The sequence below is a fragment of the Musa acuminata genome, chromosome BXJ3-3 (assembly GCF_036884655.1).
Source record: "Musa acuminata AAA Group cultivar baxijiao chromosome BXJ3-3, Cavendish_Baxijiao_AAA, whole genome shotgun sequence".
Classification (NCBI taxonomy): Eukaryota; Viridiplantae; Streptophyta; class Magnoliopsida; order Zingiberales; family Musaceae; genus Musa; species Musa acuminata.
This window is the reverse complement of record NC_088351.1, coordinates 31,431,486-31,446,525: the sequence shown is the minus strand read 5'-3', so window position 1 is coordinate 31,446,525 and position 15,040 is coordinate 31,431,486. Positions and strand designations below refer to the sequence as shown.

General features: G+C 37.2%; 1 protein-coding gene across 1 annotated transcript; it reads right to left on the bottom strand.

The window, feature by feature from the left end:
* Window positions 1-2,606: 2,606 nt before the first annotated feature.
* Window positions 2,607-10,210, bottom strand: LOC135633295 (serine/threonine-protein phosphatase PP2A-1 catalytic subunit-like). Its single transcript, XM_065142605.1, has 6 exons — window positions 9,724-10,210; window positions 7,019-7,133; window positions 6,038-6,146; window positions 5,870-5,947; window positions 3,755-3,946; window positions 2,607-3,038 (listed from the first exon to the last, which is right to left on the bottom strand). The coding sequence occupies exons 1-6, from the start codon at window positions 9,974-9,976 to the stop codon at window positions 2,865-2,867; spliced, it is 921 nt and encodes a 306-aa protein (XP_064998677.1). The 5' UTR covers window positions 9,977-10,210; the 3' UTR covers window positions 2,607-2,864.
* Between the last annotated feature and the right edge of the window lie 4,830 nt (window positions 10,211-15,040).

Sequence of the window (15,040 nt, the reverse complement as noted above, 5' to 3'; positions counted from 1 at the left end):
TCCAACAACACTAAGCGATTGACTTCTTCTTTGTGTTAAATGATTTAATTGATGAACTCTTGTGTTAAATAAAAAGTACAAACAAATTAACTTGATTTCGTCTCGAAAAACAGTTTTTCCACTCATCTGACTACAAACAAACACTTTTTTAACCCGAGTTTAATATTTTAATTGAAGATCAATAAATGACACCTAAAATGCCACAACCATATGATGCCGCATTATTCCCATACAAGTCCGCTGAAGAAAATTCATGTCCACCCAACCATTCATGAAGAGTTGATTTCATAGAACGCAATCCACACAACATCCGACGATGGCACAGCATTGGATTGGATGGGGCTGGTTGACCGTCACTTGACATTTGCTCGCGCAGTCAAAATTGACCCAGTCGAAATGAAATATTTGAAAGATTATTTTTATTAAAAAACTATAGATTATTCCTCCGTTCACCTCCCATGAGTCATTTTTCAGCTACCAATGTTTTCGTTTTTCTCTCTATTTTCGGAGACCATGAGCTATATAAAAGATTGATGGAGATGATTTAATTGTTAACCTTTTAGACCTCATTTTTTTTAAATATAATTTGAAGTTACTAATATAGGCATCAGAGGGACCATATTATTTATTATTGTATCAAAAGGTTTCAATATTTAAAAAATAATATTAATTTTTTCTCACGCAAGTCCGGTCAGGTCTAGACCAAGTTAGATTGATCGTCCCACTTGAAAATGATCACCACTACTTTACATTAAGTTAAATAGGAAGGAAGTTAATTTTCGAACAACTAATTCTAACAGAAATGTGTATAAAACAAAGAAGAAGGTAATCTTACTTCCAAATATTAATCATGATGGTTTCTCCAACTACAGAAACAACTAAAAAAACATATACTCTCCTTTAAGTCTCATCATTACCGTCGAAATAAAATAAATTTATAGAAATTATCTAGCAGAAATATTCGTCCAAAAGATCTTCGTTTGTACCCAATCTAAACTCAGACCATATATCAAACGGTTCTATAAGAGGATAAGAAATTAGAAAGATCATATAATTGATTTAAATATGATCTTCATTAATTTGTCTTATGTTACTCTTGACACCATGGTTCATGTTTGAAAGGTTTCTTGTTAGATTAATGATCTTTGAAAAGTTACTTATTATTTTATTTTATAATATTTTTATTTATAATTTTGAATTTTTTTTTGTTTGTTTGTCATTGTAGGTTGATTATCTTCCAATTATTGTTGACTATTTTATCAAATAGAGAGACTTTCTAATCCCATTATTATTATTATTATTATTCCTCCTCCAAATGGTTTTAACGTAAATTTCATTCCCAAAAGCGCAGTATAAAATATGCTAATCCCGTTCCATTTGCTTCTTGGCCTCCGACATGCGAAACGCACGGGAAGCGTTGGTTCGCTGGCAAGAGGCGGCCGCCGGTTGGCCTGACATGGAGCTTGGTTACTCCGACACCGGCACGAACAACGGCTTCCCGTCGATTTACGGGTTGGTACCGGCTTTCTTTACTCTCCTCATCTTCCCGTTGGCCGTGAACCTCTGCAGGAACGACCCTTGGCTTGCTGCATCCTTCATCGCCGTGCTCTTCTACTGCCTTCGCCTCTTCGAGGGGAGGCCTACAGAGTTCGTCCAAAGGTGGAGGGAACCCAAGATCGCACTCTGGTTACTCTCCACAATCATGATCGCTATGTTATCCTACAGCTTCCCCGCCATCATGCCGCCGTATGTAGCGGTCCTCGCATGGTTCCTCTCCGTCACCGTTCCGCGCCGCGCACGTTGTCTCTTTCATGCTCCCTTCACTTACGGGAGCGACGATAGCTACGGAAGGCCCTCCGAGGTGCGACGCTCGACCAGGTTTTCTGTGAGGCTTGGGGTGCAAGCATGGCTATCCATCACCCAGAACACAATCCACCTTGAGCACCCACTTCGCCATGGCTACCTTGACATCGATGAAGTGTTCAGTGAGGAGACAGTGTAACCACGTAACGCAGGCATTGTTAACATTAGACATATATGGTGCTTTACCAGTAAGGATTGTGAGAGATTTAAGTGAGGTGTTCAAGGGGAGTCTTTCAAATGGAGACTCCATGTGAAGTGGCCTTTTGTTACAAAAGCCTTGCATCTCCTCCAACGGTAAGCGATTGACTTCTTTTTTATGCTAAATGATTTAATCGATGAACTCTTGTGTTAAATAAAAGTACAAACAAATTAACTTGATTTGGTCTCAAGAAACAGTCTCTCCGCTCATCTGACCACAAACAAACACTTTTTTAACCCAAGTTTAATATTTTAATTGAAGATCAATAAATGACACCTAAAATGCCACAACTATATGATACCGCATTATTCCCATACAAGTCCGCTGAAGAAAATTTATGTCCACCCAACTATTCATGAAGAGTTGATTTCATAGAACGCAACCCACAGAACATCCGACGAGCACAGGGCATTCTGTCAGCACTGCTTCAAATTTTCAGACATGTAATATGATGAGGTTGTCAATAACTACGATAGACCGGAGAACTTCTAGTGAAACAGCTGGTGGTAATCATGGCATGAGTCTCAAAAATGAAGAGAGATCGTGCATAAAAACAAGATGATCTTGCTTCTTATTGCTGCTTCTGCATTCAGTTTCAGATACAGCAGCATTGCACGCTGCACGCCCCCCTGACAGTCCGTCGTCCTCTAGAACTAGCACCACCACCACCGGCAGTAACTATTAACTTCCCAAACGAAAAAATGGTAATCATGGTGGTCTCTCCAACTTACCAGAAACTCGTTTCTAGGACATCTACAGAACAAACATGAAGGTGGATAAACATAGTTTTGGGCCGTCAAGACTACAAAAAGTAGTCGGGAGTTTTGCGAGTTGTATCAGGTTCAATTTGTCGTGGTGCTGGATCAAACTGAAGGAAGTTCTGATCCATGTTCTCCCCAATCTCTAATATAGCTGCCATATTACCACACCGGTAACAGTAGTTTGGCGCGCTAAATACTGTGACAACGTTTCTTTCCTGCAGCCATGACAAAATTATACAAAATCTATGAATCAAGTTGCGACTTCTAAATATTCAATCAATAGTACTATGCTCTATGGCAGAGAATCTTTGCAAATGTGCTGAACATCTTCCTATAATTTAAGAAATGCATGAGCTATGATGCACAAATCCAAGATTACACTAAAATCTTTTCCTTTAGGAAAATGCAACAAATTAATTGTATAGGCAAAGGCAAAGTTACAACAAACATGCTACAGTATTATCATACATCGACACATTCAGTCTGCCTAGCCTTAGTATTGTAGTTTGATAAGCATCAGGAAGACACTAAACGAAATGATCAAGGAGAAGATATCCAAAGTTACCACAAATGCCTCATAATTATCATACATGGAAAACATACAGCCCTGAAATCTGGCTATCCTAGCTTTAAAGCTTGAACAAGATGCTAAACAAGGAGTAGATATCACAAGATAGAAATTTGAAGTATCACATGAAAGTTGGAGAATAACTATGCTTTTGAGTTTAATCTTATTTTTCCAGCATTCCTTATATGACCATTTCTGTTTCGTGATTCTACGACTTATTTACCAAACTGCTCATTTGTCTATCACATGTTAATCCTGCAGTTGGTGTGATAACATCAATCTTTAAGAAATGCACTTTATGGCAACCATTAGGTATCAGAAATCTACAAATTGACCAGATATTTAACTGACATTTCAACCCACCTGGCACCAATTAAAACCCTCCATAACAAGTTGATGGGCTCTTGCAATAAGAGTCAGACCATTATTATGATTAAATTGCTGGGCAATGTCTTGTCCAAATGTGTATCCTGCTCCCCTCGGCGATATACCCCATCCACATCGATCATCAGGATCGGACCAGAGCAAATCACACATAGGACCTTCATGTGGAACCTATACAAGAATAAACATTTAAGTTATTGTATATGGAAAGGTAAGACTGCATACATTGATCCTCAGACCTTGCATTGGAGGAGCCTCATGCACTGGGTACGTTTTTATTTTTAATATGGAAACCATGTAAAGCATCTTATATGCCAGAAACACAAATAACATAACAAATACTTAGGAGAAGAATATAAGGAATAACTTTTAAAAAATTGCCAAATCACAATTGCATAATAAACGAAGAAAAAATTAAGTTGTTGAGATATTTCTGATGGACATAATTTATTATGATCACCCTGCAACTCACAGCTAAATGTACAAGCTATTGCTTCAGAACATCTTGTTGATGTCTGAGCTAATCTCACAATGATATCACCCATCACTTTTACTAACATAATTATTATGTGTTCTAGAATTAACCCACATGCACAAAATCGATATTATGATGAAGACAAACCACTACTGAATCAAGTACCAGCTGGATCATGAGAAATTGGATCTCATGTTGCTTAATTCCAAATCATTTCGATGGATTAGTCATGAGAGAACAAACTTGATAGAGCATGGTCAGGATTTTATCAGACGGTACTGGGTTTCGATGTATTCCCATCTCATTGATCCAGCTCAGCACTGGCAGAAAGTGTATGTAGAGTAATCCTGCATTCTGCCTCGCTTTTTGGATCAGTTTGAATATTTATTTCTATAATATCTAGAGTATCTAGATTCCAGCCAGTTGGGTTAGTTATCCATTTCCAGCATGTGAAAAGCAAACAACCTATTAAAAATATATCGATTACTTGAACAGAGTTCCAATTTGGATTTGTGTGAACCATGAAGCATATATAATAACTTTAAATATCATATGGACCAACCAGAAAATTTGTTCAAAAGGAAGTGACTACTGACTGGATTAAGAAATTGAGAGAAAAGTTTAAGAGCAAAAAATTAAACCAAGGACCAGTATATCAAAATTTTAATAAAAGCAGAAAATATTTGCTATTTATGGGCCTGGATAATGAACATAGTATAATGCCATCCGGTTGATTTAGTTCTAACTTACAAATGAAAGTCAGAAATGTTACAGTTCCATTCACCAAATAGAACTACAATTGGAACATCCGACATTAACGAAAAGATTGTCACAACAAGATACAACCTCTAACTCTTGAGACCTCTTATTGTTGTATCATAAAAGGAGAGCCGGCTAAGTTCTAGCAAAAAATTATTTTGATGATGAATACAAAGTTTGAGGGTCAGCACAAAGTAATCAAAGGCCTAAGATGATAAAGATGATAGATCTTCTAAAGCCTAGGAATGAGGCGCAATGTGTGACACACACCTCAATAAAAATGAGACATGCATAATAAGACAGACTATGAATTTAATGAAAAGATAGCACAGAAACTTAAAGAAACACAGCCAGCTGTGCCTGCAAAATAAACGGCAGACTATCATGGCTGTCTTCAGACTCTGGTAAGGCGCATGAGGTGCAAGCCTCAAGCATGCTTAATTGAAGACCACAGGGCTCTCTTGCCTCACCTCGCCTTGAACATAGGCACACCTCAAATGCACTTTTCATGAGACTGGATGAGTTTTTGTTCCATAAGTGTTCCTCCATTAGAACTTGTATTACATGTTCAACTCATGTAAACAACAATTCTATTTGGATGGGAGTAAGACTATATTATGTCTCCGAAAACTTGAAATGGCAGTACATATGGAATGCACTAATCATCTTCTTGCAGGGTAAGACTGAACATTGATCCTCTTTAGACGTTACATTGGAGGAACCTCATGTACGGGGCTGCCCTTGTGCAGTGTAGTAATCTATCCTTCTAGTGATGGTCTAAATAGTTGACATAATCTGAGGCATTGATTGCTACACAACATAGATGTATAGACAAAGCAATAATATAAATTAATACATACCTCCTGTATACGATTTAGATCACGGATATTATCTAGTGTATCCAGCGATGGAGACAGGCCACCGTGCAAACAGAATATCTATGACAGGAAAAAAGTCTGCTTATAAGAAATTGAAAATGGCTAAATTAGTAATTCAAAATTCGAGGAAACAAGAGTAGGAAACTAGACCTGGCTCTCGATAAGAGCTGTAAGAGGCAGATAATCAAACAGATCAGTAAAATGCTTCCACACATTTGCATTTCCATACTTTCTCAAGCATTCATCATAAAAGCCATACCTGAAACCAAATCCCATGACAGATGAACTCGTAATAGGTGTTAATAAATCTCAAATATCAAGAAATTTATCCAACTACTGACAATTGGATGTCAAACTAAAGTCATTTTTTGTATAGTAAAAGGATCCAAGAGCCTAAAAACACTTTGAATGGCACATCCAGCATGCACTGGATCGGCCAGGACAGAATTCACTGTATTCCAATATATTTTCTTTTAGTTAATTAAACTAGGTATTGATTGATAGACTCATGTACTTTGACCTAGGCCGATACTTATAGTTCTCTATTTAGTGTTTCACGATGCTTACTAGTGGCAAACACCAGTTGCTGTATAAGAAAGGACAAACCCTATTATCAAGCAGTAGCTGGTTGTGGTAAGTATGAACTATTGTCATTAGATGTCCAAATCGGTGCATATTGATTAGTCTTGGTATGGGGTCTCAGAGTGTGCCAAGGGGCAGTGTGCCAAGGGGATGCTGACACACACTTGAAAATGTGATTGAAATACTGATCATCAGGGAATCATGTCATACATTTGATAGGTACTCGTTAGTCTGCCTAGAAACATGTAAGATATTGGTATATTGAATGGCAACGATTGCTGGTAAGAAGGTCTATTGACTACAACACCAGGATTATCCAGTACTCAATTAACCATTGCCCATATAACAAAAATAAATCTTAAATAATAATTTTTAATTGGCAATGAATCATAAACAAGATCATGCTAGACAAAAAATATCACAATATCAACTACAAATTCAGTCTTCTATTATAAAAGAAAACCAAACGCCACCAATTTCGTCATATGAACTAAATGCTGTAAAGCATAATGACCATAATTGAACGTGAAAAGAAAAATAGCCACTTACACTTGAGTTATTTGCCGGCTCTCGTGATTTCCTCTAAGGATTGTAATTCTATCTCTGTAACGAACTTTCAAGGCTACTAAAAGTGTGACTGTCTCAACAGAGTAATAGCCACGATCTGCACGAAACATATTAGTTAAAAGAAAGAAAAGACCTTTGGAGTATCTAAAGACAGGCACAAAAAAGGAAAAAAAATACAGCAAGTCCAAACCCAATAATGTAATTTGGATTTTGGACAACAGCACACAAATGAAAATCAAAATCTCCTAAAAATTACTGAATTTATCAACAAAAACAAAGATTGAATATCTAGCTAAGTAGCAGTATATCACACTGTGTTGAGAACATATAAAGGAACAGGAAAGCAAAAGCTCGGGAAGAGAAACGTCATAATCCTTGCTGCAGCAAAACACAACCAAGGCAAGCTGTAGGTGGAGGGAAAGTAAATCGTGTAAATGGACATATAGAATACAAACGATCATACCTAAAATTCCACTCATTCGCGTATAAGATAGAACTTAATCTTATATGACTTGCACATACTGAAGTGAACCTTCTTTCAAAATTATTCATGGCAAAGAAGTTAATCTAGTACAATGGTGAGGATGCTAGTCTACTACGTTATGTTTTTCAAGCAGAACACAAGAATGTTTGGACTTCGGAAGGAGCTTTATAGAATAAACAAAAGAATTCAAATGCATTTATTCATTACAATTGTTGAGAGTTACTTACCTGTTACATCAAGTTTTTGACAAATTTGAATATTTGGACTTGAGCACTCTTTTCAAACTTTTGAATTTTGCCATACACTTCATGATCATGGTATTATTTTATCAGGATGCTTGTGGTTATTATGGTTATTTGTTATGCCTACAAAACATAGATGTCAATAGAGCACGAACCAGCTTAATTTGGGTAAAATAAGGTAGACCAAGAATCTTATAGGAGATTGAACATCAATATAACCCAAAGCTTATGAAGATTTAAGTTATATCATGGATGAACAACATAACAAATCTTGCTTGCAAAGCAGCATGATAGAAACTAATTTTTCATATATTGAACAGGCGGAAGTCATATCTTCCCCCTCAGTTTAAACAAGCTTGATTCATGTAAAATAAGGTGGACCAAGTGTCTCACAGGAGATTGAACATTAATAGAACCCAAAACCTATAACGATTTCAGTTTATCATGGGGTTGCATGTCCACAAAACAACCAGAATTGGGAGAACTATCTCACATAGCTGTTTGGGATTTTTTTTATTTTCAATTAATGCTTCTTTCATCAATTGTTAACATCTTCCATGCCAAACTTTCCAAATTCTACCATTCAGGGTGTTCTTAGACCTACTCATTCCACTTTCTTGACCTTCATGTTACTCAAGCTCCTTGTCGGATGATAAGCTCCTTATATCTTCTTTGCACATGGGACTGCAAATGAACTATAACCAGAACAAATCTTGCTCACAAAGCAGCATGCCAGAAGCTAATTGCTTCCAACTAAGCTTAAACAAATTCAAGAGCGAGAAAATTTGTTCTCAAACCCCACAAGCTAATTCAAGCAGTTAAGTTCAAACCAGCTTAAATTCATTTCAATTAATCCAACTGAAATCCAAAAACCTCAGAGCTTGTATCCAAAAGTTGTAAAACGCCACTAGTATCATGTAACACAAGCAAGTAGTAAGGTCAACCATTCTAGCTCGCCCTTTAGTTCCTAATTTACATATCCACCAAAGCACATTCATATTTTGAGCTTTGTCTTCCTTTCTGAAGTTCTTTCTGTAAATCACACAACACTGTGAGCCTATTCTTAAAACCATTGTGAAATATGATGATGATGCAATTCCAATAACATTCAAGGAGAAGCCACCTACCCATTATTTTTATGAAAAATATTTTATCTCTCTTAAATGCAAATCTAAAAAGACTCTGTTAGCACATACTTTAACTGTTGAATTTCACAAGATCTTTGAGTAGTTTTTGTCCCAAATATACTGACTATTTTTATACCAATGAAATCAAGCATCAGAAAGGAAACTTCATCCGAAGCTACAGTTTACTGTAATCCATACTATACTTTCACCCCCATATGACAAAAAAAAACCTGCTCAGTAGTAAAACAACATGTGCGCTATATACTTTCAGTTGTCAGCCACTGCCATCAAGTGATATGCCTTTCATCCAAGTAAAATTTTCAGAATTAAGACTGTATAACTTGCAAAAAGCCAACTAGGATGTGTTGTGACATGTGAAGAGTTGCTAAGTCCAAGTGCCTGGCATAGCAAGTAAAGGACTTTTCCGGTGTGACTGTCGGAAATACATATTGTCAACGAACGATGTCATTCATTATGATGCCAAGTATATACTCTTTTACGGAAAGCTTTCCGAATTATATTTGGGTGCTCGAATAATTATCCGTCAATAAATATAGAAAGGTTGTCACCCAGCCAGCTAAAACTTGTACCACATAATCTCAACTCTCATGGGCAGAACACGAATATAAATCTCTTCCGTACGCGAAAATGATCTACTTGTGAGCACCATAAAACTGCAAGGGGAGAACAGTTGTGAATTTAAGGCACAAAAGGAATCATCAACCAACCAGGAAGCGAAATCAAATCAGACAAACAACGGGATAACAAGCCACCAAAGTAACACAAACGAAGCGAAAGATCCCTTCTTTAGAATGCCATGCCCTAGAGACTGACCGACATAGTCCCCCATAAAGAGGTAATTGGTATCGGGCGCCTCGCCGCCGATCTTGAAGAGCTCGACGAGATCGTAGAACTGCCCATGGATGTCGCCACAGACCGTGACGGGACACCTCACCGGCTGCACGTTCCACTCCTCGACGAGGATCGCCCGCGCCTGGTCGCAGAGGGCCTTCACCTCCGCCTCCGACAAGAACTTGCATTCCCTGAGCTGCTCGATCTGGCGGTCCAGGTCCACGTACGACGGCATCTTCCACTCCGCCGACCTCCGGTCCGTCCGATCTGCGTGCGACGGGAGCCGATCTGGGCGACCGGAATTCGGGCGGAGAGTCGGCGACGGCGTACCTCCGGCACGCGAGGATCAGGCGGATCGAAGCTTCAAAACAAGGGTTAGGGTTAGGAAGAGGAGGAAACGAGGGAAAGGGGGAGAGGTAGGAGTCGATCCGGAGTCGCCTTTGCTTGCGTCATTCCTCGCAGACTCCGTTCCCTTCTTTTTATTCTATTATTTGTTTTTCTTTTTTTATTTACGCAGAGCAGAGCAAGTCTGTCTCGCCCGAGTCAGGGAAGACGATTCCAACCCCACGGTGATGCCAGGGAACTCAATGACATCAGCAAAACATTGTGGGGCCGACATCGTCTAATTGGCGTGAATTACGCGTTTCCTGCCGAGACGACACGGGTGATGAGAAATCATATGTTTTATATCACGCATTTATATCTCTCAGACTGCGTTGAAGATTGTGGACGTAAAATTGGAGTGGGGGAAGTAAATTGGTGGGCCTATTCTGACCCGCGGAGAAGTATATGTACCTCTCCGACGCGTGGCACGTGACCATCGTTTTTAAGATTCGTGCTCGGGAAATCTTCCAGTCAACTAACAGTGCTGATGGTAAGTCTGTGTTCCTCTGTCCAACCTGCTCAAATCAGAAAAGGATGGGTATTATTTGGATTTTGGAACAAATATATCTAGAAAATTAGGTAGTCTGTCCTTAAATCATTAGTCTGACATTGGAAACAAAATTCTGGCCATTTGGAAGCTATTTATGGTCAGTTAATCGCCTGAGAATTCATCCATGGATCATTGTTGGTGATGGCGGCAAAGGCACTGGAGTTGGAGCTACTCGCCATAGCATGGCTTTGGACGAGCTCGTAATGGGGATTCGAACAAGCGAGTAGCCGCGGGAGAGTGGCGAGGAAGTCGGCCATCGGCTGGTGGGTGTTACAGTCATTAACACCGGTGAAGCCAGACAGCAGCTTCGTCGTTGAAGCTGACCACCACCGACGGGTAGAAAACATCTAGGCTACATGAAGATGGATGTTAGTGGAATTCAGTGTGATGGGATTGAGAAATATGGATAAATACTTGTTGCATAGGATGGAATGGGGATTGAGAATGCTTTGCTTCTCCTCTGGAGAGATTTGGCCTCAAGTAGTTCTTCTATCTTAGCCGCGTCTATTAAGTTCTACAGGAGTCATTAGATCTATAGATAGGTAGATAGATTAATAGAGAGAGGAGAGAGATCTCCAGCTGCCATGGACATGGCTCTGAATGTATCTTCTGGTCTTCTTCAGGCGTCCGGTAACCCTTCCTACCGCCATCATCATCACTGCAAGGAGACCTCCCCATCTAAACCTAAGTGGCACGGATACTGTGACTGCTTCCTTAGACGAGCCTAACTTACTTTACACACTTCCTGGCTTTGTTTCCCATGCACGTAAACCTCGTCACGGAGTGAGATCAGAAGACTTCCCCATGCACGCATCGTTAAGATAAAGAAGACGACCTCATCGCCTTTCCTATTTTAATACAACACTTCCATTTTTACAAGCTTCAAAAAGGTCTTATGTTACTCTTTTTTTCATTTTCATTGTTTTCTGCTTTTTTTGCTTGGATTAATCAGAAATAGATCTTTGTTCCCCAAGTCCAATAGATGAGATTGAACTATTCAAAATTTTATCATATCATTGGAAATTTGCTTAGAAGACTTACAACAAAATGTAATCATCACATATCAGAGGAGAAATAGAAGAAGACTTTAAAAAAGATTTTTTATAAAAATATAAATAAAAAATAAACATTATATGATTCTTTATAAATCTTGCTTACAACTTTCCTACTTTGTTGTTGTTATAATATTATGCCATTCTATTACCAAAATCTCAAAAGATTTGGAGTTAGTAATTGAAGTAATATTATAAAAAACAGGAATTTAATTAATGCATAATTTTTTAGTCCTCTCTCATCTGTAGATTGTTGAGGCCCACCATCTTTCATCATGGTATGCTAATATAAGTAACTAAGGTGAGAGAAGTGAGCAATAATAAGAAACATAAATTAGGTTAAGCAAGGTGATACACAAACCTTTACTTGACAGAATGAAGATGGATCAATGGATTTAGAATGTAGATATAAAAAATATCATCAGAACAATGGGAAGGCAATTATATCACTTTAAAATGAGATGTCAAAAAATTATTATGTATGAGACAGATATTGAAATAAGAAAAAAATAATTAGATAAAGAACTGAGTTTTAAATTCAAATATTAGCTCGCAAATTAACAGTTTTAAGCTTTTGATCAATTATTTTGATATCAATATATCATATATATATATATATATATATATATATATATATAGTGACTTTGACTAGTTCGCTTTGTATAATCTCCATCCTTAAAGTCATTATAAATCTCCATCGAACAATCGATTTTTTGTACATTGAAATCGATTTTCAAGTCTTGTATTGTACTCCGAAAATGAAACAATTGTGATGACAGAGAAAACATGATTAATTCGTTTGGGTTCTCCAATCAAATTCTTCAAAGATTATTAATCTTAGAATATCTTATGATAATATTAAGAGACTATTTGTGTGAGAAAGAAGAATAATAATAGTTCACTTCATATATAAACTCTTTCTCTTGGATTTTTCTTTTAAGATTAATGTTTAATAATGATTAACATGGATATGTGAAGAAAAAACAAAGAAATAAATTAAGAGGAACATAAGTTTAGCCATCATATCGATATTTCATTTCCTTCCAAACTTGCATCAAATACAATGGGTCCACTTGCAAATCCTTATCGTGCCTAATGGAAGATTTTTCCCTCATGTAATGCATCAATTAGGATAAAAATAATGTAGGATTCGAATTCATCATATGATTGGAGGATCAATAAATTCCAAAAACATATATTATTAGACTAAGACGTAAAATATTTATAAACTTTAATTCAAAGAATTACAAAAGATCATATGGGCCCTATAAATGTTAGGGTGCTCTATCATGCTATGGAGCTACTAGTGATTACGATGCGCCTCATCATGAAGTGTGTTGGCCTTCAATCTACCAAATGAGATGGTTAATTTTGTGATCCAATTCATGAGATTATATTGACATTAATATCTGTGGTGAAAGATTAAGCATATATTAGATTTAGCCCACAATCGAAAGAATCAAATTTGATTTCTAACAATGATCAAACGAGAGGACTTCTGATTCCTTGTGTTGGAGGTTGGTGGGGAAGAGGTAGCTGCAGTTTGTGCTTCCCATAAGTGAGCCACAAACACTACTTATTTACAATAATTATGTAGGGAAAGGTCAATGTTGATGATGATAACCATGCGGAAAGTGATGCTCCGTAGGACATCACCATGTTTTAGTCCTTATATTCCACGGTTGATTAAGATTAGGATATTAGGTGAATCAATAGCACCGATGATGATGGAGACATGCTTCGTGTTGACACGAATTGCGATGCTCATCCCATGAGTGCTAGCTAAATTGTGAATTAAAATGACATCAACCAAAAAGAAAATTTAAGCTTTTGGATTGAAAGAGAATGATCACTTTATATATGTTCATAATTTGATTAGCTTAATTTTTAAGTTTAATTTAGACTTATTATTATTTGGTTTCTAATATAATATAATAACCATATGGACAAAAAAAAAATATATCTCATAATTTGATTAGCTTAATTTTTAAGTTTGATTTATACTTATTATTATTTAGTTTCTAACATAATATAATAATCATATGGACAAAAAATTCTAGCGAGTCAAAATTAAATAACCAAGTTTAAGTTATGATTTGACTGAACCGAAACCAGTGCTAGAAATAAGATTCAAAGAGTCATAATCGTGGCCTGTTTAATTATTATTATTATTATTATTATATCTAATAAAGAAAACTTAAAATCTTTTCTCGATAAAAAAAATAACTTCTTTTAAAAAACCACTTTTCTTCTTTTTATAAATATATTAGAGTAATTTTTAATGATACCAAAACAACAATCAAATTACAAAAAATGACTTTTTGAGTAGAGAAAAACCACTATACAGGACAAAAAAAAAAGAAAAAAAGGAATTTTCCTAAAGAATTATTCCAAAACAAAATCTTACTCCACATTATACTAAAACGGAGTTAAAAAAAAAACAAAATACAAATGTATCTCAAGTGATGCCAAATTGTCATATGAGCAAAGAAGGAGAGAGTCATCGAAGTCAAGTGACATGAGATCCATGTGCGGCCTTTTGGAAACAGAGGTAGACTTGCTGAGTAGACTCTGCTCCACTGTGGCGGCGAAGGCTGCCGCCGGAACCGCCGGCTTTATCGTCTCCGGTCTCCACCGGTCGACCTCATCACTCAATTCAGTCAACTTTACTTCGTGTCACGTTCTTCACATCTATTGCTCTTTCCTCCTGCAGAGCTTCCACTAAAACAATTACTGTTCACAGTCAGATAAAGGAAGCTTTAACCAAATTAATAGAAGCCACTCTGTGGAGCACAGATCAACAGACAAGAAAGCTGCCACTTCTTTTTGCCCACAAGTATCACAAGTAACTCGTGCAGTCGATTTGCTCTCACGGTTTTATATTTGAGGACTCGACATGTGACAGCATAATTAAGACTGAGAAAACAAATCTATAGACTATTTCGTTTAAGTTGAGAGCATAACAATTAATGTCAATTATTCTTCAGATTGATCTAAATATCACCAACTTCACCACAATCAACATGTCTATTCCAGTAGAAGACATGCAAAAATTATCTATAGGTTTGACGTCATTTGATTATCTCATGTTCATTCTCATTGAACATGATCTTAGAACACCTGAAAGAATTGACATGAGGAACTCTTCTTCTAACTCTCGTTGTAACATGGAGTAAGCAAACCAACGCACGGCATCGGTCAAAGTCCACCAGCCCCACCACCATTGATTTGGCCGCTTCCAGTCACCTCACCTGACCTCGCCACCCACAGCTGGCTTCATTGCTCCCCGACATTATATATCTCCCTCCCTTGC